This window comes from Typopeltis vanoorti, chromosome 2 (genome assembly GCF_054136105.1).
Source record: "Typopeltis vanoorti isolate ZY-2024b chromosome 2, IOZ_Tvanoo_1.0, whole genome shotgun sequence".
Taxonomy (NCBI): domain Eukaryota; kingdom Metazoa; phylum Arthropoda; class Arachnida; order Uropygi; family Thelyphonidae; genus Typopeltis; species Typopeltis vanoorti.
Window position 1 is genome coordinate 87879649 of NC_143550.1, and position 26257 is coordinate 87905905.

Consider the following 26257-nt stretch of genomic DNA (forward strand, 5'->3'; position numbering starts at 1 on the left):
GTCTCTTCTTGCACTGCTTTCCATCCTCTGCCAGGTCCTAGTGATCCAGTTTCTTCAAACTTCTTAATCATAGCTCTCAGTGCTACAGCTGACATAGGACCTGTACGCAGGTTATGAAGCCTTCTAAATTCCCGAAGGGCCTCTACGGCATTGCACTGTTTAAGGTAAAACAACTTAACAAGCAAAGCATGCTGAGGACGCATATTGAGCACAATTCGTCAGTCATTCTAATAACTGCCTGAACGTTCCCAATCCCTTTTTAAGTGGAACTGGTGGCACTGCTGGCACGTATGCACAGTAAAATTTGCATAATCCTTTTTACCTGCATTTACTGCAAATATTTGGCTGCTTTTGGCTCTGCTGGTGCCAAAATTTTCCCTGTCAGTGACTTTTGATACTAAATCTTTTTTTCCCCGGAAATCATCTTCCCATACCTTCAAAAGTCTCGATATAAAATTTGGTCCCATTCCATTTATTGGTTTTAGCTACAGATGCATCCAAAGAGGGAAAGTTATTTTATGGCCACCCTGTATATATATTTATTTATTTATTTGTATGCACATTGACTTGGTTTATGAACATGTTTAGTAATTTTAATAACTACAACCACCGAGACAATTAAGAATAAAAGTTTAATACGGACACAACTAGTTTCATTGGGAAGCCAACTTCTTCAGGTGTCAAAGTACAAAGACATATATACACAAAAAAAGACAGACAGAAACATTACACACAAAACATAAACAGAGCTGTCAAAAAAACTACAGTTAAGTTCAAATTGGAATCCGCGCTACTACAGTTCTAGCTACAATTACACGCATGCAAATGATCTCGCAAGAACATCAGCATTGAACAGCAGAGCTATGAGAATCTGTCAAATTGTAGCTAAGGTTGTTATTCATGTGGTTAGAATCGAGGGTGATTTCTTTTGACTCCAGAATACATCTTTCAAGTTCATCATAACATTTGTGAATATTAGAAGTTTGAATCCAGTATATTTGGTGCTGGCAGACTTTGTAAGAGTTTACAGAGAACAAAATGTGGCTGGCGAGGGCACTGGCTCGGATTCTGTTATAACAGATGTCTCTTTTGTGTTCTTCAAGACGAAGAAAGATTGATTTTTCAGTTAAAAATAGGTATCATATCTAGAAAATGACATATACAAAATAAGACCCAATGCACATAAGGTTTACCACAACTACAGATAATTCTGTATACTCCTGGGAACTGAAGATGGTGATGATTTTCTTTTGGCTGACTAAGGATAGATCGGAGTTTAGGAAGAGTAGAGAAGCATGTTTTGATGTCGAACTTTTTTAAAATTCTAGCCAGTTTGGGGGAGAGGGAACTAATGTAAGGCAAGGAAATGTATGCTCTGGGGTAGCAGAATCTTCACTAGTTTGTTGATGACAGTGAAAAAGAAGTTTCTCAATACTTTTTGGCATGAAACCATTATTGACAAAGGTCTTTTTGAGGAAATTAAGTTCATTTTGAAATTCTTCGTCGTCTGATAATAAGGATCTGGCCCGGAGTGCAAGAGTGGAAATAATGCCATATTTCTGAGGAGGGCAGTGGTTAGAGGAAACGTGAAGATATCTATTTGTATGCATTGGTTTTCTGAAGATTGAAATTTTAATATTATCAGTACTCCTGTTAGTTATATGTCTAAAAAAGAAAGATAATTGTTAAATTCTAGCTCAGAGGTGAATTTGATGTTGTGATGAAAGTTATTTAGATGATCTAAGAAAACTTTGAGATTGTCTGGGCCGTGTTCCCATATAAGAAAAACATTGTCAATATAATGGAGCCAGATTTTGGGTTCCACTGTGGCAGAAGAAATTGCTTTTTCTTCAGTCTTTGAGAAATAGGTTTGATAGCACTGGGGAAAGCAGACTACCCATTGCTAGACAGGTATTTTGTTTGTAGATCTTGTCTTCGAATCTGAAGTAGCCCGAGTTGACACAATGGGTAAGTAAAGCGAAGAATTACTTGGATAATTTGTTCTTGAGAAGAGTGAGAACGTCCCGAGTTGGTACATTGGTAAAAAGCGAAACTACGTCGAAGCTTACCATCATGTCTCATTTGCCCAGTTTTAGGTTTCTGATCCTGAACACAAAGTCAGCTGAATTCTTGATGTAAGAAGAGTATTTACCTGTGAAATGTCTTAAGGATGAGGTGAGTTAATTAGATAAGTTGTATGTGGGCAAGTTGATGCCTTCAAGTATGGATCTAAAGGGAGTAATTATTTTGTAAATCTTAGGAAGGCCATATAAACATGGGATAAGGGAATGAAATGATCTGAGTGAAAGGCAGATATTTCTAGGTAATTCCGAAGTTGATTTTAGAAGATTGTTGGTCCTATTGTGCAACTCTTTTGTGGGGTCCATATTAAGTTAAGAATAAGTATCGGCCTCTAATAATTCCAGAATTTTATTGCAGTAGTCTGTTTTGTTAAGAATCACTGTGGCATTTCTATTGTCAGCTGGTAGGATGATAATATCTTTGTTCTTTCTCAGTTTTTTAATGGCCACTCTTTCACTAGGAGAAACGTTGTCAGAAGGTGGTTTTGCATTATTTATTGTGAAAATAGCTTCCATCTGAAGTAGGTTTGCATCTTGGGTTGAAAGTAAGGAGGCTGTAAACTGTGTGTGCTATTACTTGCTATTTATAAGCCACGTTATTATTATTTTTTATATATTCCTTTCTTTTTCTCACTATTCCTTCTTACTATTGCATACTTAGTTTATCTAGTTTCGCACTACGAGTTTTATGCCTATGGATACTAGAAAATTTATTTGATAAGACTGCACCACCAATATCTTTTTAATTGGCATAAAACTCAGTCATACAGCTGGTTGATTTCTCTCTCTCTTTCTCTAACACAAATTGCTTCAGTAAAACTTTACACAAACAGTCGTGGTCTTTTGCACTTAACTTGGTTTCCCGCTCTTAAGTTCGCTTTTATTTAGGAACAGTGCATTGTAAAATAAACAATCAGTGGGAACTCTATTGACAAATTAAAACACATTTATTTACAATAAAAACAAAATACATTAAATAAGCAATAGGGAGGTTACTCTCTCTCTATCTATCCTTATACATATGGTATAAAGAAACAAACTTTCCCTTTTCAATATTAAATGATTATACAATATAATTACTCTGTTACTTCTCTGCTTAAAAAAAATCAAATTGTCGAGACTAATTTACTCATAAAGAGATTAGCTAGCTATGGCAAGTTATCTTACAATTTATATTCCAGTTAACAACAAATCAGAGGCCTCTCTTATGGATATTTCTTACTACTATTTCTTATCAGTCCATCTACGACATATCTCCTAGATTACAAAAAGAATGTACATAAAAGGATGTAACAGACTTACAGAGGCTCTTTGTCACAACACCTTCCAAAAGTCCCACATCGAAGTCTCTATGGTTTTTCTTTCATCTCAGGCCTTAGGTTTCCGTCTGGAGAGCCTTGTTTTAGGGTGCGCTTCGTCGGAAAATTTGGCGTGTCTTGGACTGCAATCTTCCCGGTACTCAAAAGTTCAGGCAAGAAGTTTCAGCATACAGGCTTGAAGATCGCTCTGCGGCTTTTGGCTTCGGTTGACTTCCTGCAGCACTAGGACATCCCTAAAACACGATGCTCGGCTCAGTCCCCTTTTATTTTTGCCTTCTCAGGACGTTGCACTAAGGGTTGCAAACCCCGAAGAAATCAGCAGTTCTCCTTGATCATTTTGTTAAGGCCGGCCCGTTCTTTCTTCTTCTCCGTGTACTCTTTTTTCCTTGTCTTGTCGGGCAGCGGAAACTTCTCTGAAACTAGCAGATCTCTTTGATACTAGCTTTGAAGGTGTTCATACACAGAGATCACAACTTTCTCACACACTTAATCGTAAACAACTTTCTTGTGCTCTTATACATAGCTATTATACAAAACTTCTGATGGGCAAAGCATTGCCTTTGTTTTTGACATTCTAGAAACTTTAGTTAAAACTGTAAATACAATCAATTCCCAGAGGGTTATTTACATTAATCTTTAACATAAAATACATAGAGACAAACAAGGTTATTTTTATAATAGTTCTCATGAGACTTGATGTCTGTAAAAATCGATGTAAAACGCTTTGATATTTTTAAGCTACATTGAGTTTTACAAAGGCCCACCCCTTCATGAAAAATTTTTTCTTTAATCTGTTTCTGTGTCATGTCTCATGCATTCTCTGGGTTGGACAATACTCAGATTTGTCATTTAATTTTGAGCAGGGAATGCCATCAGCCTGACCTGTGGGCTCTTTCCGTGGCCACTTACGTTATGACTCATGCCTGTCATTATCCCTCAGGCATTTTACCCCCTTAAGATACCCTGCTCTCCTAATTCTCCCGTTGCCTGGGCAGTGATTTCTATTACTTTTCTCTAATATGTTTACTTCTATCACATTCTTTGCATTTTTATTTGTGGCCTCTAATTCCTCTTTCTCATTTGCCGCCACCTTGACACTGAAGATGTGTAAGGTCTCTCCCCCTTTTACCTGTTCAGAATCTCTAACAGTTGGGGAATCAGGCAAAGAATTTTCCCTCTTTTTTATCAACAATTTTATTTTTCCTTGTTTCCCCCTTTCCTAGCTGGGAACGGTCGCTTCCTGTGTTGCTCTCATCAACATTTTCACCAGCTCAATGCCTTTGACTACCTATCTGATGGGCAACCTGGTTAAATCCCAAAATGGAAATCTCCACTTTAGAGAAATCACAAGAGAATTTATGTTTCTCTAAAAAGTCAGTTCCGAGTACTATCTTTTCCGTAGTTTGAGAGGATTCTGGGAGAATTAACAATTCTAGTAAAACATTTAACTTAAAATCCGGCAGCCACATGTTCACCTTCACTTTCTCCAAGGCATAAATGGTGGGGTTTGTTATTCCCTTCAACATGACAGGTGTTCTTAGCTTAGTGATACCATCGGATACGCAGGATCGCAACTTCCTGAACAGAGATCCAGTTATCACTGAAACTTTGGAGCCAGTGTCCAGTAATACTCTACACTTTAGCCCTCTTATTTTTTCCTTTATCATAGTCATAGAATCTCTATGTTGGTTTCTAATGTTACTTGGCCACTTCTTAGTCCTCCATGTGGGATGATGGTGAGTCATTACGACATTAGATTCTCAATGCATCCTTCTATCTGAATCTTTTCTACCGCTATAGCAATATCTGGCAATGTTCCCAAACTTATTGTATCTATAGCACTGAGGTACTTTCCTCCTGTTTTCCCTTTTAGTACATTCTTGTTCAGAGCACAGTGGCTACTTGGAAGTTTTCTTGAACTCCCCTAATTGGTTTAGAATGGAGTCAAGTTTCTCCATCAAAGGCTGCTGTAGTCTTTCTACCTCTTTTTTGATATAAGAGTGTATTTCTTCTATGTTAATAGACTCTGCAACACTTAATCTGTTGTGGTCTATGTTATTATTTTCTGTGGCTTTATTTTCCTCTTTTTCTCCCTTCTGTTTACTTTTTTCTTTAGGATTGCCTGGATTTTTCTCTTTCTTAACCTCGGTTTTTGGATCTGACACCTATGTAATGTTGTGTATCTGGCTGGCACTAGATTCAGGATGAAGATCGCCTAGCCTTTCTTCTTTTTCTTTTATGGCCTGATACCATTCTTCTAAGGTGTTATTTTCCTTTTGTATGCTGTCTCTTTATATTCTTCTCTTACTCCTAACCTGAATTGGTTGAAGACAGCCCAATCAAAATGGCTCTTTTCATCACTGGACATGCTCAGACTATTAGCTAAGTTGAGCAACCTATTGTAATAATTAGTGATAGATTCTTTTTTTTCTTGTCTACATTTTTGTAGCCTCCACAGGTTCGGACCCATGCATTTAAATTTGGAAAACTGACATATCAGGGTATCCTTGAATTTAGTGTATTCCAAAGTCTCTCTCAAGATGGGAGAGAAATAAATACAAAAAATTCTTGGCACTGCCAATCAGTTTATTCCTTAAGATTATTAGAAACTGGAAGTCCGACCAGTTTCCGACGTTCCTTAGCTCCTCTACAAACTTGAAGAGGGACAACTCATCATCGTGGTCCTCTCCAGAGAATTGAGGAATTAGGAGTTGAGAATTTACTGTTCTAAAGAATTCTCAGTACTAGTGGCTCCCAAGTTACCGCTATTCGCATTCATGGTTCTTAAAAAATTTTCCTACACTATATATATATATATATATATATACACTTTCTATTTAGTTGCCTGATCTTTATTTACAGAATTTTAAAAAAGTTCGATATCAAAACGTGCTTCTCTACTCTTCCTAAACTCTGATCTGTTCTTAGTCAGCCAAAAGAAAAACATCACCATCTTCAGATCCCAGAAGTATACAGAATTATTTCTAGTTGTGGTAAACCTTACTACGGACAAACTGAAAAATCGATCTTTCTTTGTCTTGAAGAACACAAAAGAGACATCTGTTATAACAGAATCCAGGCCAGTGCCCTCGTCAGCCACATTTTGTTCTCTGTAAAGTCTGATGAAGGCTGCGAACACCAAATAGACTGGGTTCAAACATCTAATATTCACAAATGTTATGATGAACTTGAAAGACGTATTCTGGAGTCAAAAGAAATCATCATCGATTCTACCCACATGAATAACAACCTTAGCTACAATTTTGCCAGATTCGAATAGCTCTGCTGTTCAATGCTGGCGTTCTCGCGAGATCACTCACACGCACGTAAATGTAGCTAGAACTAAAGCACGGACTCCAATTTGAACTTAACTGTAGTTTTTTTTGACAGCTCTGTTATTGTAAGTGTGTAATATTTCTGTCGGTCTTTTTTGTCTGTATGTGTATATATATATATATATCTTTGTACTTTGACACCTGAAGAAGTTGGCTTACCAATGAAACTAGTTGTGTCCGTATTAAACTTTTATTCTTAATTATATCGGTGGTTGTAGTCATTAAAATTACTAAACATATATATATATATATATGCGTGTGCAGTCAATAGCGACTGAGATGGATATCACCCAGATTTTCAGTAAGTTAACACAGTTATACTTGCTAAAATTACCTCAATGCTCAGATATCCAAACATGTGATCTGCTAGTTCTGACTTGGCATGATGATGGCATCTTATGTATTTTGTATGGAGAAAGACTGGTAACTAATTCAAAACATGAATCATAAGAATAAGTCATGTAGAATGTGCTTACTCAACTAGTAGCTCATGTCTTGGTCACAGCTGACTGACAGGATTAAACTATTACAGTTGAAACGAACAATTGTAAAAGTTTGTCAAATTTAAAAAAATTAAAAATCAAAAAATATATATATATGTATATATATCAGATAATAGTAGTCACTTCTCAAAACCTTGTAGAATAACATAAAGTCAGTGCGGTTAAAATTCAGAAGATCAAATCTGAACCAGATAGGACTAAGAATCTTTGTCGTGTCTGATTTCAAAAATGTAATATAGTCTTCACATTCTTGAATCCTAATCAAAAGTAGTGGCCAGTGTGTCCAAAATAGCAAAGATGACATGAGCAGGTTACTTGACAGACACCTGGTAAGGGGAGAGAGAAACAAGTGGTAACATATTGTTTGTAGATGGTAAGAAAGATGACAGTTTCCAAGTTGGTTTGAAGGAAGTATATAGACTGAATTCACTAAGGATCTATGATATTTGTTGAGAGGTTCAATACTATTTCAATACTATACCTTTGCGGTATAGTATTGAAATTCTTTTCACATCAGATAGTTAGTCTGGTTGACAGATGATGGTTTTCAATAATTTGCTGAATGGTAGTTTCATTGTATTTATTAGGCAGACTGCTTTTAATTTTATTCAATTCATCTAATAATAAAAAGAGAATAAAAAAAAACAGATTCTATAAACTCTATGTACCATCTACAAAAAATATGTTACCTACCTGCTTTGACAAATGATGGTGTGGGGTTCAGTGACCATATCTGCCAGTAAAGGTTGATTTTCGATAAAGGGAAAATTCAACATGACCTGTAGTATTTCGAATTATTAAAGTATTCAAAAAAGGGCAGACAGTTGTTGACTTGACATTCAATAGCAAACTTGATATGGTAGTACAAAGAGTTGATTTTTTTTTTTTTTTAAAGGGAACTGTAATAATTCTGACTTCAATTGGGACCAAATCATTAAGAAATATAGTGAAAAGTTGATTTTCTAGATGCTCTATAAAACGCTGTTATCTTATTTAAATTTATCATCAATGCAGACTATTTTACATGGTGGATCAAGTTCATCAAACAAATTGAAGGAACAGCAATGGGCAGTCCTATCTCACCAGCTTCAGCTCATTGTTTTATGAAAACAAAATTGCAGATGAATTTGCCTCTGTAAATAAGGCAGTTCAGTTGTTGGGAAAAAAAAGGGGATCCCAGCATAGAGAGATTTAGCAAAGAAGATAGAATGTTGCAAATTGCAACTGCTTGCTCCAGAGAAATTTATTCAGAAAAGACAAGACAAACTGTGCAGACTAATTTGTAAGCAATGTACAAATTTTGAAAGAAGCTTACTCTTGTTATGACATCATCCTCTAAAGATAAGCCTAGACCTTCCACAAATTATACATTTGGTGATCTATCCTCAGAAAATTTTGTTGCAATTCCTGAATTTGAAGAATGTGTTCTCAATGAACTAGCCATTACCAGCCTACTATAAATCATCTAATTAACACAGTAACAACTTTGAAGAATTACTCTTGCTAAGTGCATTTCCAGCTGATTATTTTAATGGTAAGTGCACAGAAGCACTGTACACTGATATTTCATTATTTATTACAGTCCAATCCAGTATATATGTATATATATATATATATATATATATATGGTAAGTTTATGCTTTCATTTGTACATTATATTACACCCAATTCTCCATTTACGCAGGAGGTTGGCTCCAGAAAAAATCGTGTAAATGAAAACCATGGAAAAAAGAATACATTGCATATGAAAAAAATAGAAGAATAGTTCCAGATGTGAAAACCCGATAGGAACAATAAGTTATTTTCAAACAAAACATATATATATAAACTAGGGGGATCTCCTCCCCACCCCCGAGTTCCAGGCTGGTAGCCGGTAAGACAAAAAACGTGACATAAAAACGTTTCAAATTTCGGCTTATCTTTTAAGAGATGCATATATATATATATATATATATATATATATATATATATATATATATATATGCATCTCTTAAAAGATATATAAAATATACATATAAAATATATAAAACACTATATATAAAATAGTGACACACTATATTTTCTTTAAGAGATGCATATATATATATATATATATAGTGTGTCACTATATATAAAATAGTGTGTCACTAATAAAACAGAAATTCGAAAATGTCCAAATACAACTGCTCATATGGTTATTAGTTAAATTATTTACCATCACTTTCTGACAGTAGCTGCATTCTTTTTTTTATGAGACTGGAATTAAATCGCTTCCATCACTTGAAACACTTTAGCCATTCCTGTTCATACTGCAATGGTGAAACATTTTCTTCAGTAAAAGAAACTAAATTAGCACTAATTTCCAATAGTTCTGAAGGTTGTTTTTTTTTTAACCACGAATTCTGTTATTAATCATTACAATCCTGTTTTGACTAGATCTTTGTATAATTCTTTATATCGCACCATACATGACTTCAGTTCACGTTTAAACTCTTAAGCTCGTTCAGTATTTAAATCATGTGTAAGAAAATTACTTTGCAATTTTACTAGCCATTTGAAGCCCTTCTTTAATTAATCCAGCAGTGAGTAAAATTTATTCGTGTGTAGAGGCTTAAGTGCTGTGAGGACATCATGTTGGAGGCTTAATGGAAAGTATACAGCACTCAGAAAGGATTAACATAGGTTTAATACTTCCTATATTTCGTCCTAGTCACTAGAACATCTTCGGGGATTACAAAAACAACTAATGTAACATGAACACAAATATCATACAATACTAAGCCTAACCACATGGGGTGATACTAAAGTCCTATCTAGGTGGAGCGCCCTCTAAGGGTGGTTGTAGGTGGCCTGGAAGGTAAGGTGGGACCTCTAGTGATGAGTGTTTCTCAAATCTACGGAAGCTTAATGCAACTGTATTTATTAAGATTTGGTTGATTTCTGAGAGCTGCTGCTGCTTCTAGGAATAGTCTCCCTTTCTTGAATTTGCTATGGTGAAGCATGGTGGTTTTTCTTCCAAGAGACCCTGTGGGTGGTGTCCAAGACATGGTCAGCCAAGCCTGACTGACCATAATTGTGTTTACAGATGTAAGACTTGTGTTCCTCCAGGTGGATGGATGCTGATCTGCCTGTCTGTCCAAAGTACGCCAGCTTACAGGAACAGCGTACTTTGTAAACTCCAGGCAGAGAGAGAGAGAGAAGAGGGAGCTGATCTTTGGTAGAACGGATAAGGATAGCAAGTTTGTGGTGGGGCTTATATGCTGTGTGTGGGTTGTACTTTTTTAGAATCTTGGCTATTTTTTCAGATGTGCCACGGATGTAGGGTATGGTGATGGCATTTTTAAACTCTTGTTGAAGAGAAAGATAGGGAATGGGGGAGGAACTGATTATTTTTTGATACTGTGATTGCTGTAGCCATTGGAGAGGAAAGTGCTGTGTATGTGGTTAAGCTCAGTAGTGAGGGTGGTTCCAGTGGAACCACCAATTAAAACTCTTACCAAGAGAGCCCACAATCTTTGTTCAAATATGTTCTCTATTTGGCCTCATGGCCTAGACACGTTAGACTCCTTCCTCAGTCATCTCAACAGCCTACATCCAAGAATCTAGTTTACTATGGAAAAGGAAAAGAACAATTGTTTACCCTTCCTAGACACCTTAGTTACACTCCTGCCTAATGGTACACTTGCCTTCACTGAATACAGAAAACCCACACACACACACAGACAGATACATTCACAAACTCTCCCACCACCACTCTTCTCAACAATATGGCATTATTAAAACTCTTACCAAGAGAGCCGACAATCTTTGTTCCAGTGAAACCACCTTCACTACTGAGCTTAACCACATACACAGCACTTTCCTCTCCAATGGCTACGGCGATCACAGTATCCCCAAAATTCTAAAAAAGTACAACCTACACACAGCACATAAGCCCCACTGCAAACCTGCTACCCTTATCCGTTCTACTAAAGATCAGCTCAGGCTTGGCTGACCATGTCTTGGACACCACCCACAGGGTCTCTTGGAAGAAAACGACCATGCTCCACCACAGCAAATTCAAGAAAGAGAGACTATTCCTGGAAGCAGCAGCTCTCAGAAATCAACCAAATCTTAATAAATACGGTTGCATTAAGCTTCTGAAGATTTGGGAAACACTCATCACCAGAGGTCCCACCTTACATTCCAGGCCACCTACAACCGCCCTTAGAGGAAGTTCCACCTAGATAGGACTTTAGTGTCACCCACGTGGTTAGGCTTAGTATTGTATGATATTTGTGTTCATGTTACATTAGTTGTTTTTGTAATCCCTGAAGATGTCCGAGTGACTAGGACGAAATATAGGAAGTATTAAACCTATGTTAATCCTTTCTGAGTGCTGTATACTTTCCATTAAGCCTCCAACATGAAGAATTTATTCATCATCATCACTTTTTTTCTTTTTCATCAAGATTCTCAAGAACAGCTTTTATTATTTTGTCATCACTAACAGCCTTGTCATCCATCAATTCTTCAATATCTGCAGACGAAAAATCATCAAATCCTTCTCCGCCAACTGCATGTGTAATCTGATGAAATTGGAATATTCAGTTGTATGCAAAGGTACAGGGCTTTTCTTTTTCACGCATTCTGGCTAAGTAGCTTTCCAACATTATTATTATTATTCCAGGCAACTTCAAGGAGTTGACAGACTCATCGAGGGAGGCCCTAACATCATGTCAAGAACAGCTATTCGCCATTCACACAGTATCTATCATACCTTGCCTTGAACTCATTCACGGTCGTAGCACCCACAACAGACTCTGGAAGCTTATTCCACTCATTCACCACCCTCCAAGTAAAAAACCTAGCTCTAACACCCTTGTCAACCACACTCTTGCCCAGCTTCCATGCATGGCCCCTAGTCCTCCCACCACCAGTCCTATTTTCGAAAATATCTTCTGGATCAATCTTATAGAAACCCTTCAGTAATTTGAATGTCTCAATCATATCACCCCTCCTTTGCCTATCGACCGATTTCTGCAACCCACAAATCTTCAACCTATTCTCATAAGGTTCATTCCACGGACCTACTATCATCTTGGTCACTCGTCTCTGGATCCTCTCCACTTCCTCCCCATCACGAAGAAACCCTGGCACCCATAACTGGGCACAGTAGTCCAGGTGGGGTCTTATCAAGGCTCGATACAGAGGAACAACAACTTGTTTGTCTCTGTATGTTAAAGTATTTTTCAGAAGCCAAGTGATTTGATGAGCTGATTTAGCCACTTCTGCAATGTGTCCTCTAAACTTCAATTCCCTATCCACCAACACTCCCAAATCCCTGACTCATCAATCTCCTGGAGTATGGTTCCACCAATGTGATATACTGCTGCTATTCTTTTCACCTGATAGTGCATAACCTTACACTTTGCCACATTAAATTGACATCCATTTTTCCTAGCCCAGTCCTCCAAACTATCCAAATCATCCTGTAAAATTTTGACATCCTGTGCACTTACAATTGCTCTACCCAACTTTGCACCATCAGTAAACAAGTAAACACTTCCTCTCAGATCCTTTCCTATATCATTGATGAACAAATGGAAAAAGCAGTGGTCCAAGAACAGAGCCCTGTGGCACACCACTAGTCGCAAGCCGTCTTTTAGACTCCACTCCTGAATAAACCACTCTCTGGTATCTCTCCTTCAACCACCCTCCTATCCATCTCACCAACCCTATATCTATCCCCATCTGCTCCAGTTTACTGATTAGGGTTCCATGTGGTATCCTGTCAAAGGCCTTGGCAAGGTCCAGTAGTATCACTGTAAACCCATTACCCATATCCAGTTCAGCCATCACCGTGTTATAAAACATGAGCAAGTTACTGAGGCATGATCTACACTTCACAAAACCATGTTGTCCCCCATACAATATCCCATTTTCATCTATCCAATCCTGTATTCTTTTCTTGACTAATTTCTCTAAGACCTTGACAATGATTCCTGATATGCTAATCGGTCGGTAATTTACAACAGCAGTCTTGGAACCACCTTTATGCAGTGGAACTATTTTTCCCCTCTTTCCACTCCCTCGGGACTAACCCAGACCCGAGACTCAAATTAAACAAAATAGTCAAGGGTACTGATAATTCTTTAGCTGCTTCTCGTACAACACGAGCTGGTATACCATCCAATCCCACAGATGTATTGACATTGAGGTTATGCAATAGACTACTCACCTCCACTTCATTCACCACAATTGCCGTATAATCTACTGGTTCATTCGTTTCTGCAATGTCACCACCTGGATGATATATTCTTGCAAAATGCTTACTCAGTAACTCAACTATATCAACTGATTCAGTTACCTCCCTACCATCGACATTCTTTAAAATCATTCTGCCATATACATTTTTCCTTTTACTTGCAACATATCAAAAAAACTGTTTAGGATTCTCTTTAGCCTGCATGACCAATGTTCTTTCATAATACTTTTTTGCTTTTCTTACCACACTCATTACCCTTCTGGCCTGCGCTTTATATCGTTCATGTGCCTGCCGGTCACCTATCTCCTTAAATTCAATCCATAGTTGTTTCTTTTTTTGCAGCCCAAGCTTAATGGTGTTATTCATCCATTTTACACCTACTTGATTTATTATTCGGACTCTAGGTATACAGTCAGCCACTGCTTCATGCAAACACTTCTTAACTGCCTCCCATGCACTATCAACTTCTAGTCCTTGCAGTTGTACATGCCATGGCACTGAAAACCAATCAAACTCCTAAGCTTGTCATACTTTCCAGCCTGATAATTCCACATGTACCCTTTGGTGGCAATGTGGTCATATTTGTTACAGCCAAATCCTCAGATGTAATTACTACGTCAAGCACCCTCTGACCCCAAGTATTTTCCATTACATGCTGTCGCAGATAGTTATCCCTTAATAACCGCATAAAATCCAATTCCTTCCTCCTGTGTGTCCTCTCCTCACTCCAATCAATGCGACCATAGTTGAAATCTCCCATAATAATTACCCTCCTTCCACTCATTTCTTCTATTTGCTTGTGCATACTGTCAGCACCATCTTTTCCATCACCTGGTCTATAGCAGCACCCAATTGTATATTTAGTTCTGCTAGCCACAATCTCACACCAAATGGCCTCAAATGTGCTCTTTTCTCTATCCTGCAATTCAATTTCTATTCTCCTTGGCTGCAGCTCATCAGCTATCATCAACAATACTCCTTCCCCCATTTTATTCTCCCTGTCATTCCTGAACACACTATACCCATCACATTCAATCCCACTAGTTATATCATCTATAGTCAGCCATGATTCACTAATACCAATAACATGTGATCTAGAAGTGCCAACCATGGCCAAAAACTCTTCCTTCTTGTTCCTAATAATCCTATCATTAGTGTACATGAATTTAAGGCCCCCATTAGCCCCAACCCTACACTGATGCCTTATATTAACTATCCCATTCTGATTTGTTGCCCTTATTCGCTCGGGCATATTATATTCATTCATACATTCAACTGCCTCCCTAAGGACTGTATATCTACTTCCCCCACCCCTTAATAAATCTAGTTTCCCTGAATTTGCACATCCACTACATTCAGCAACACTTTCTCAAGTCTCCTTACACCGTAACCATTCAAATGCAAGCCATCCATCTTATATAGATCCTTTCGCCCATCGAACTCACTGCATCGAACAACATGCATTTAAAGTTGATGGTTTCAATTCTGATAACACCAACTTAGCAAGTTGATGCAATCCAAAATAGAAAATTTTTTCTTCACATCATAACTGTCAGTAAATTATCCATATCTAGATTATGGAAAATGTGTTGGAATGTTCTTATTATGTAGTAAGTTTCGAAGTTAGCGATCACACCTAGTCTAGTGGTTGTATTAGGTGGCAGAAAATAAAATTCCACATTTGGGTGTTCTAAAACAGGATGGACAGGCACATTGTCTATAATCAATAAAACTTTAAAGTCCAGATTTTTTTCCATTAAATAGCGTTTAACTTCTGGAACAAAACACTAATGGAATCATCATTAAAAATTTCTTTTGTAACCCAAACTTTTTTATTTGCCTTCCGCACTGATAACATGTTAGACTCCACAACTTTCATTGCCCACAGTCTTAGGGTTCGATTAATGAGTAATGGTTTTAATATATGATCTCCTGAAGCATTGCTGCAAAATAATAGTCACACGATCCTTAGCTGCTTTAAAGCCACCAACACTTTTTTGTGGTTTCGTATATAAGTCTACTTGGCATTTGTCTACATTCTGTAGCATAGAGTAATCCCTGATATTTAAAACATCAAGAGGATTCCCCAAAATCCAAGTTTAAGTATATATGCAGTGTACTGGGAAATGAAAATTACGAGGGTAGTCTGAAAAGTTCATGGTCTCAAACATAGATGGCAACACCTATCGGCAAGGTTTTTTTTTTCTAAGTTAAGTACATCTGTCATAAACATCCATGCGAAATGCAGGTCATTCTATCAAGTAGTTTGTTTTATACAGCGGTCTGAAGCAAAAGTATTATTGTATCCCTTGAAATGCATAAAATTGAGAATCGTGCGTTTATAAAATTCTTTGTAAAAGAAGGTTTACCGCCAAAACAAATTCATTCGAAGTTCATAAAAGTTCATGGGCACTCTTCTCCTTTTTTTTCGACAGTTAAGAAATGGGCTGCTGAGTTTAAACATGGGCGTACCAGCCTTGAAGATGATATACGTGGATGTCCAAAAAGTGTAACAACACCAGGAATCATTGATCAAGTGCACGATATGATATTGGATGACCGGCAAGTCAAAGTTCATGAAATTGCTGAGACCATAGACATTTCAAAAGAATGCCTCTGGTCATTCTTGTAGAATAGGATATATTTTGCATGAAGAATTGCAAATGAAAAAGCTTTGTGCAAGTTGGATGTCGCACTTGCTCACAGCAGATCAAAAATACACTCGCATGAAAGTCTCTGAACAGTGCTTGGAGCATTTTAACAAGAATAAAACTGATTTTGTATGTCGATTTATTACTATAGATGGGACTTGGATTTGCCATTACACACCAGAATCCAAACAGTAGTCAAAACAGTGGACAGAAGCCGGTTGTTCAGTGCCAAAGAAGACAAAGTCGGTTCCATCAGCAGGAAAGGTCATGGCATTAGTGTTTTGGGATGCTAAAGGCATTTTGTTTATTAATTATCTTGAAAAGGATAAAACAATAACCAGGAATATTATTCCAATCTTTTAACCAGACTGGAAGAAAAAATTCGCGAGAAAAGACCCGATTTGCAGAAGAAAATAATCATTGTTCATCAGGACAATGCACCTACCCACAAAGGTGTTTTGGCAATGTGAAAATTAAGGGATCTGCACTGTGAATTGTTGGAACATCCACCCTATTCCCCAGATTTGGCTCTCTCTGACTTCTATCTCTTCCCAAAACTAAAACTCTTCCTCACTGGTCAGCATTTTTTTTAGAATCGAGAAGTGATTGCAGCTGTAGAGGGGTATTTTGCAGATCTTACTGAGAACCACTAAAGGAATGGGATAATGGAACTGGAGCATTGCTGGAATAAATGTATTAGTCTTAAGGGAGATTATGTTGAAAAATAGAAAAAATTTTGAAATTATAAATTTGTTTTTTCATTATTAGACTGAGAACTTTTCAGACTACCCTCATATAATGAAAATACCCTTCTTAACAGAACTGAATTCAAACAGAAAATTTAAAAATAAGAGCCATTTGAACCATGTTTAATCAAAATATACAGTGTAAAAATAGAATTGTTTTTTTTTTTCTAAACCGTTTTATTATTATTATTATTAAACAAGACCTCATGGAGTCAACGACTCATCTAGGAGGTCCTTTTATCTCACACACATCTCATCATACCGGGTCTTAAACACATTCAAACTCCTTGCAGACACCACACACTCAGGCAAGGCATTCCAATCATTCACAACTCTGCACGAAAAAAACCTGCCTCTCACTCCCCTAATCACACCCTCTTTATACAGTTTCCTGGGATGACCTCTGGTTCTTCCCTGATCTCCCACTATTCTCTGTAGAACTTCTCCACCATTGATCCTATAACAACCCCTTACCAACTTGTAGGTCTCTATCATATCTCCCCTCTTCCTTCTCTCCAATAGACTCTGCAAATTACATCTTTCCAATCTTTCCTCATATTCGACATTCCAGAGGTCAGAAACTACCTTAGTCAGTCGCCTTTGGACACTTTCCAACATCTCTTCATCCTTCTGAAAACCAGGTGACCAAATCTGGGCACAATAGTAAATGTGTGGCCTAATCAAAGCCTTATACAATGGAACAAGAATCTCCCTACTTCTACATGTCAGTGTCCTCCTCCTCATCATTCCCAGAAGTCTTTGTGTTGTCTTCACAAATTTGGCGATGTGTCCCCTAAATTTTAGATCCTTATCCACTATCACTCCCAGATCTCTTATTTCCTCTACTTCCAACAATATATTCTCACCAAGCATAAATTCTGCATCCCATCTTTGTTTTCCAAATTTTAAAACATTACATTTTGCAACATTGAACTCACATCCCCATTTGCTTGCCCAATCACTCAATTTATTCAAGTCTTCTTGCAAGGCCACAACATCTTCACTACTCTTTATGGTTCGTCCCAACTTTGCATCATCTGCAAACAACTGAATATCTCCATCCAAATCTTCGCCAATATCATTAATATACAAGTTAAATAGTAATGGCCCTAAAACAGATCCCTGAGGCACTCCACTAGTGACTTTCCTTTTCCTGGATATTGCACCCCCATACACAACTTGTTGATACCTATCAGATAGCCAGTCTCCAATCCAATGCACTAATCTAATATCCAACCCCATCTGCTCTAGTTTGACTGTCAACTTATCATGAGGTACTCTATCAAAAGCTTTTGCGAAATCCAAGTATATTATTGTGTATCCTTCTCCTCTGTCCAAGGAAGCAGTCACTTTATTGTAATAAGTAAGTAGATTACTAAAACACGACCTCCCTTTAGCAAATCCATGCTGTCCATCAAAGATTATACAATTGTTGTCAACCCAACTCTGGATCCTAGTTCTCACAAGCTTCTCCAACAACTTAACCACAACACCTGACACACAGATAGGGCTATAGTTTGATGCTTGAGTTCGATCACCTCCTTTATGAAGTGGCACAATCTTGCCCTCCTTCCACTCTTTAGGGACTTGACCAAGTGCAAGACTCGTATTAAAAAAATATGTCAAGGCAGGTGTCAACTCTCTGGCACATTCCTTCAGAATACATGGTGATATATTATCAAGTCCCACAGCTTTATTTACATCTAGTTTACTCAACTCCCCAAACACCTCTTGCGCACTTACAGTCAGTCTCTCCTCCCCATCATCAACTGCTCTTAATCTCTCCATGAAGTCACATTCACAAGATTGAAAGATCTTTATGAACTGCTCATTAAGTATCTCCACCACACATTCTGCAACAGCTATCTTTATACCATTTCCTCCAGTCAATGTCATCCTTCCATAATCATTCTTTCTTTTGCTGGCTACATATCGAAAGAACTCCCTAGGATTCTTTTTAGCTTCATTAGCTAACTGCTGTTTATACCTCTCTTTAGCTACTCTCACCAACCAAGTCACCCTCCTTGCCTGGTCTTTGTAGACCTCATGAAATTGGTTACTTCCACTTCTCTTATGCTGCCTCCACAATGCCCTTTTTCTCTGTATTGCATGCTTAATCTCTTTATTCATCCATCTCACACCTACCTTATTTAACCTTCTCACCCGTGGTATACATTTAGACATTGCATCCACTAAATATTTTTTGAAAATCCCCCAAGCTGCATTGATCTCTTTTCCAGCTAACTCCTCATTCCATGCTACACCTGCAAGCTGTCTCCTGAGCTCTTCATAATCACCCCCTTGTAGTTCCACATATATCCTTTTTTCACAGGGGTCCTTGCACTGCTGGCAACCACCCAAGTAATCACCTCATGGTCACTTTCACCAATTGGTGGATGATTTGATACCTCATTGATAATTACATCCTCTGATGAGATGACCAAATCCAAGACCCTTAATCCTCTTGTGCCCTCTGTTACATACTGTCTGAGGTAGTTATCCCTCAAAAACTCAAGAAACTCATTTTCTTTACTTCCAGTTGCTATCTCTTCATTCCAGTCTATATTGCCATAATTAAAATCACCCATAATGATCACCCTTTTCTTATTTGCTTGGCTTATTTGACTATACATTTCACTATCACCACCATCCACATTACCAGGTCTATAACGACATCCCACCAAGTATTTGATTCTATTCACCTCTATCTCACACCATACTACCTCAAAACCACTGGCCCCATTGCCCTCTTGCATCTCTACTTTGTATGGACATAACTCTTTCTCTATCATCAATAGCACTCCCCCTCCCTTTTTACCCCTTCTATCCTTTCGAAACACATCATACCTTTCCATCTCTATTTCTGTCAGGATGTCATCCTCATCTAACCATGTCTCACTCATTCCGACAATCTCTGGGTGCACAGACGCAATTAGTGCAACCATTTCATCCGCCTTGTTTCTTATACTTCTAGCATTGGTATACAAACACAACAACTCATTTCTGGATCTACAGCTAGTTCCACTGATACCACTCACTCGATGTGATCTCTCCATGCTGGACTGGGGCCATTTCCCTTTCTGCTTCTTCATTTTAGAACCCTTTGCAATTCCATCTGTTTCCTTTTGATCCCTGATCATCCCATTACTTTCCTGCCTACACATGCTCTCACCTCCTCTTGGAGCATCCACCTTTCTCACGCTGTGTATCCCTGTCCACCCTGAACCTCCCCGTTTCCCTGCTCCTCTTGCACACCCATTCTCTCATTTTCTATACTCATACCACTCACTTCCCCATTCATTTCCACTCCTTCAATCTCTCCTGTCTTACTCTCCTGCTCTTCCACATCCCTCCCCTCTCGATTTGATTCATTCTCTCTATTCTTCTCCACTTTCCAACAGCAGTCTCTCCAAGCGACTCACACCATAACCACTCAAATGCAGTCCATCGCTCCCATACAGCTCACTTCGTCCCTCAAACTCATTCCACACATTAAGAAACTGTACTCCCATCTCCTCACACATTTTAGCCAGAATATCATTCATAATCCTTGCTCTCCGCCTCATTTCACCACAATCATACCTAGGCAACACACTGACCACCCTTCCTGTCACACTATTCTCCTTTATCTTTCCAAGCAGTCATTTATTTCAAAATTGTGTAAAAAAAAGCTGTAAAAAGAGAATTAGCTGTATTTCATTATGAACAAAGAGTAAATCAGTTATAAATATATCAAAACAGACCATACATATTTTAGCATTCAGGTATGTTAATTGTCAACATATTCTTATGGTTCGTATAATGATTTCAGACTTATGACCCCCTCGATGAGTTCATCAGAATGAAACTCAATCGTAAGCAAGGATTGACTGTATATGAAAAGGTACTACACTTATTACACTCTAACTTATGAATTTGGTTTAACTATGATCCCAGTTTTCCCTGTTTGTTTTATTTCTTACTTTGATTTAAATGATTCTCTGAAATTGTATTAGTCCTTCCCTCCTTGCACTTTGGCAGAACGTCAACTTACCCCAGAGCATAGGATCATCCAAACAAGAATGGTGATTGCTCACAGTAAGAAGAGGAATTCCAGGTGGCCTACTGTCCAGTGCATTAATCAGAATATCTCTATTATAGACTGTCATCTTATTCAACCAATCTATGCAAAGAAAAATATCAGAACCTTAGTGCTTCTAAAAACCACTTAATAAAGTATTTAAATTTCATTTAAATTTTTATTAAATTTTATTTTATTACTGAACTACTTGATGAAAGATCAACTATGCTATGTCCATAAGCTAATACATATAAATCAAAAAATCAGGTTTCAGCATTGGATTACCGTATAATGAAAACCCTGAGAAGGCAAAGGCAGCTCTATATTAAACTAGCTAACTTACATTCACTTCCAAAGCTGCTCCAAATGTTTTCTCTGCATGCCCTAGATAATGTTTGATTGATTTATAGTTTACTGGTGCAAGGACAGCAAAAATCAAAGATACCAAGAAATTATATACTTGGTTTAATCCTTTTCCAAGTGTAAGCAAACAAAGATTGCACCTGAAGTATCTTGAGGACTGGTCAACAATTCATATACAGAAGCTGATGACTTCACATCACTTGCCTTAGTATCCCATAATGCAAAGTGCATCAATCAGAATATCTCTATTATAGACTGTCATCTTATTCAACCAACCTATGCAAAGAAAAATATCAGAACTTTATACTAACGTTAAAGTAATGCAGAAGTCATATTTTCCTATACGAGTTGCTAAGAGTCAAAAAAAAAATCAGCTAACGCCTTTTTATTCCCGTATACGGGAGTAGGCGAGGCCATTTAGCCCTATCTAACTTTTGGAGACTGAGTGGGCAGTTCAATCTCCACTGGTACCAATCGGAAATAGATGGCCCAAGGCTATCACTAATTAAGCGGTGTACACAGTGAAGAGAGACGGCTCAAATGTGCCGCCATCTCGTGGTCCCTAACCTTAACACAATATATTTAATGTCTGAAAATAATGTGGGTTCTGCGGTCGATTTTCTTGAGTTTACGGGACGAAAAACCCGAGTTTCCGGGAGGAAAAACCCGCTTGCCCGTGCCAGAGATCGACTAACTCGGGAACCGGTCGAAAAAAGGCTTAGAAAAATTTCCTCTAGTCGGCGACTAGATTTGAACCACCAAACCCTTTCTTCGTGCGGTCAAGCGCTGCAGAGTGCAAACGCCACTTCTACTGAGCTACACAGGCTCCAAGAGTATAACACCTTATTATTAAAATTCTTTCCATGCAGTTAGCCTAATGGCTGTGCGCTTTGCAACCATATGACTGGGAAAGGAGTGTCCCAGGTTCGATTCCCATCAAAGACGCGAGGAATTTGAGGATCTTCCTCAGCCATAGCCAAGTTAGTCTTACGTGCGGGCAGTAGGGTTTTTCCTGCCAGTTTATCTGCCGTTTTTCATCCCGCAAGCAGGCAAACCAGCCCCATGAATACACACAGATCTATAGCCGTAAATACTTAACCCCCCCATGAGGGGGGGGCTTAACTCACCCCAATAGGGATGGGGGAGAAAAGGGGAGGAAACTCTATACGAATAAATAAATAAATTAAAATTCTTTGGATTAGAGATAGTTGTTGGAAGCTTTTCCACTTGGTTATACTATAAATTAAAGATACCAAGAAATTATATAGTTGGTTTAATCCTTTTCCAAGTGTAAGCAAACAAAGATTGCACCTGAAATATAATCAGGGCTAGAGCAACTCATATATAGAAGCTAATGACTTCACATTACTTGTCTTAGTATCCTAAAAGGTTACAGCAGCACAGAAGGTAATAATAAAAAAGTGATAAATTAGTAAATAATGTGTGCTATACAAAAAGCACATTTAAAAATTTATAAATTAAGCAATTCAGTATCTACACAGAAATAGAATTCATAATCAAATGTGTTTAAATAAATTAATTCTTTGTAAAAAAAAAAAAAGTTAAATGTATCATGCAATTTGTCTGAGTCTGATAACATCTACCTGAGTGTATATGGCTCAGCTAGATTAGTAAATATTTCATTCCTTTCTCGCATGAAGTGCTGGCAGTCCACCAGAAAGACAAATGGTGAGATATGTGTTGCATTTTTCACACACAGGTGGGTCTCCCCTAGATGGTGTAAGTCTGTTGAAAGTTAGTTGAAAGTTTATGTAGAAAGGTGTAAGTCTATCAATTTTTGGGAATCCTATTCATAAATGGATGTAATTTTAAAGTACATCAGTATCAGTATTGTGGGTGGAATAAGAGTTGGATAACTCAGATTGACTGCTTGATTTGAATTTATGGCTGAAGCAAAGATAATTCAGAACTTCTGCTGTATGGACCAATATATGTAACTTCTTCAAACCACTTCTCACCTTCAAGCAGGGGGGGGGTCTCATACTGAGTGATGAAATTCATATAAATATTGAAATATTCAAGCATGCAGACTATTATGTGGATACATTTAATTACTCCATTTATTTCTGTTTACAATGTTGGGCTGATTGTCCAAGTTGGATTTTGCTTCCAGCCTACAGGCAGTGGAATCAATGTTATGAATGCCTTCAGGTGTTGAATAAGTAAAAATATTTAAAATGATTAAGCAGCTGAATAGTACACACAATAGTGTATAAATTACATTTTGCATGATTTAGATAAAATACAGTAGTGTATCATTTTGTCATTTTACATTACTTTATTACTGGAAATATTTGATATAACCTGCCTGGTTGGCCGAGTGGATAGCATATCTACTCTCCAGCAAAAACGCTGTGGGTTCGAATCCCGCCGTGGACATGGATGTTTGTGATTGTCTGTGGAAACACCAGTGGTGGTAGATGGCGTTGGTGTAGTTGTAGAGCAGGTGTCCTCCCTCGATGAGTCCTTGGACTCCCTGGAGGTGTCAAATAATAATAAATTTTTAACCTACTGTCGCTGGCGACTCGCAATTAGATTAAAATAAATAAATTGTGTCATTATGTAATTTGCAAAAGACTTGTATAAAACGCTATGTCTTGACACCTCCTGGACTCAAGGCTCATACACATATTATGATATATATTATATAATATACTTAAAAGAATTTAAAATAGGTCTAGGTAACAGTGTTGATGATTTCAGAGTGGCTTGCTAAACCATCGACATTCCTACCCAGAGCAATTATAATTCTTTTCATTTAGAGTGATCATGTAACACAAAATGAATTAAACTTGCCTTACTTGCCATTATCTTGCTTAGTATTCCTACAGTAGGTACAACGATAGAACTTCCAATTTGCCACAACGAAAACGTTTGAGGCCTGTTAAAATTAGGAAAGGGCCACTTCGTAATAGCCGATGTATCGTTCGGAGACATCTTTCGAAATCTTATCACAACGATTAAATTAGAAAATATGTCTTAAAATCATAATGTTTATTTTAAAAAACACAACAGTTTTCAGTCCTACATATAGCATCTGTTTCATACATCTGCTAAAATATTTTCAACCCACTGATTCGCAAAACAATTTAATTATATCCACAGATCAGCATCTTACCAAACAGCAAGTCCCACACGGGAGAATTAAAGTTTGGTAAGAAAACGAACTCCGCTCAGCGGCGTGGCAACGAGAAGAGATAAGTCATTATTACTCTTCTCTTCGGCACGATACCGGCAGCCAATCAGTAAATTTCGATGCTTCTGGTAATTCAAAACATACTTTACAGATTGACTGTTTTTTTTTTTAACATCATTAAATTCTACTTAAATTATAAGCGCCGTATAACTGATTCAAGTCTCTGCTTACTTTTGAAGAGTGCTCACAAATTTATAACGTCCCAATTTCATTTTTGTAAAGAAAAATAAATCTTGTAACGCATTTTATTTCCAAAGGAAATAAGCAGAGCAATTTTAGCCGTACCTAATTTTCACCAGTGATCTGGAGGCTGTTAATGAATCAATAGTTTCTCCACACACACACACACACACACACACATACACAGAGAGAGAGAGAGAGAGAGAGAGAGAGAGAGAGAGAGAGAGAGAGAGAGAGAGAGAGAGAGAGAGAGATTACAGAAGACAAGAGCCGCCATTTCGGGGTCCGAAAGTCAAACAAGTATCATTATTATTATTATTATTATTATTATTATTATTATGTGACACCTCCAGGGAGCACAAAGACTCATCGAGGGAGAGTGTACCAACAGCATCGAGCGATTCATCTCTTCCAACTACTAACCTCCCTCAAACTTGCTTAACTTTTTGCGAGCCATTGGTAGCAGAGGCTCTATCAATGGGCCAACCTTTGCCAGCAAAGGTTGGTCGATATCTGAAATATTGTGAATTCTTTAGTAAATTTCTCAGTTGCATACATATTCATATTCTTATTCTTATTCTTATTATTATAATTGAAAATGAGCTAACCCCTTTTATTCCCTTATAAAGAAGGATTATGATTGTTGTTCTTGTTATTGTTGACACTTCTGTGAAGTCAGCAGACTCATTGCGGGGAAGTCAAACATCATTTCAAAAACCAAATGCTAGTCATCATTTTCAAAATACCTCTCGTACTTGCCTTAGAATTCATTCCCTGACATGCACTAGCAAATGACTCTTGCAACCCATTCCACTCATCCACTACTCTCCAATCAAAAAAATCTAGTCCTAAATGTTTCTAACTAAATGTTTCCTTAATTTCCATGACTGACCTCTAGTTTTTCCCCTGCACTAGACACATACTGAAGAATTTCATTCTCTATCAATCTTATAACAACTTTTAAGTAACTTATAATTAGCTTATAATTATAATATGTCCCAATCATATCCCTCCTTTTCCTCCTATTAGCCAATTTCTCTAACCTGCAAATGTTGAATGTATCCTGATTATTATTATTATTATTATTATTATTATTATTATAAAAATAAAAAAATTTAAAAAAATCAGCTAAAGCCTTTTTATTCCCGTATACGGGAGTAGGCGAGGCCATTTAACCCTATCTAACTTGGAGACTGAGTGGACAGTTCAATCTCCACTGGTACCCAATCAGAGATAGATGGCCCAAGGCTATCACTAATTAAGCGGTACGCAGTGAAGAGAGACGGCTCAAACGTGCCGCCATCTCGTGGTCCCTAACCCTAACACAATATATTTAATGTCTGAAATAATGTGGGTTCTACGGTCGATTTTCTTGAGTTTACAGGACGAAAAACCCAGGTTTCTGGGAGGAAAATCCGCTTGCCCGTGCCAGAGATCGACTAACTCGGGAACCTGTCGAAAAAAGGCTTAGAAAAATTTCCTCTAGTCGCCGACTAGACTCGAAACCAAGTCTTCCTTCGTGCGGCCAAGCGCACTGGTATGCAAACGCCAAAACTTATTATTATTATTATTATTA

At 37.7% G+C, this 26257-nt stretch overlaps 1 protein-coding gene across 4 annotated transcripts in view; it reads right to left on the reverse strand.

Annotated features, from left to right (window-relative positions):
- Positions 1–24463, reverse strand: part of Taz (tafazzin, phospholipid-lysophospholipid transacylase) — a 151674-nt gene extending 127211 nt beyond the window's left edge. For 2 of the 4 annotated variants that reach the window (XM_090412264.1, XM_090412256.1), the window contains exons 1-2: positions 24107–24463; positions 20895–21023 (exon numbers count right to left, since the gene is read on the reverse strand). In XM_090412264.1, coding sequence (XP_090268390.1) covers positions 20895–21023; positions 24107–24242 — 265 coding nt within the window. In that variant the 5' untranslated portion in view covers positions 24243–24463. Of the gene's footprint in view, positions 1–9432; positions 9509–20894; positions 21024–24106 lie in introns of those variants that run through there. The other 2 variants (XM_090412275.1, XM_090412282.1) reach the window with 2 other exon arrangements.
- Between the last annotated feature and the right edge of the window lie 1794 nt (positions 24464–26257).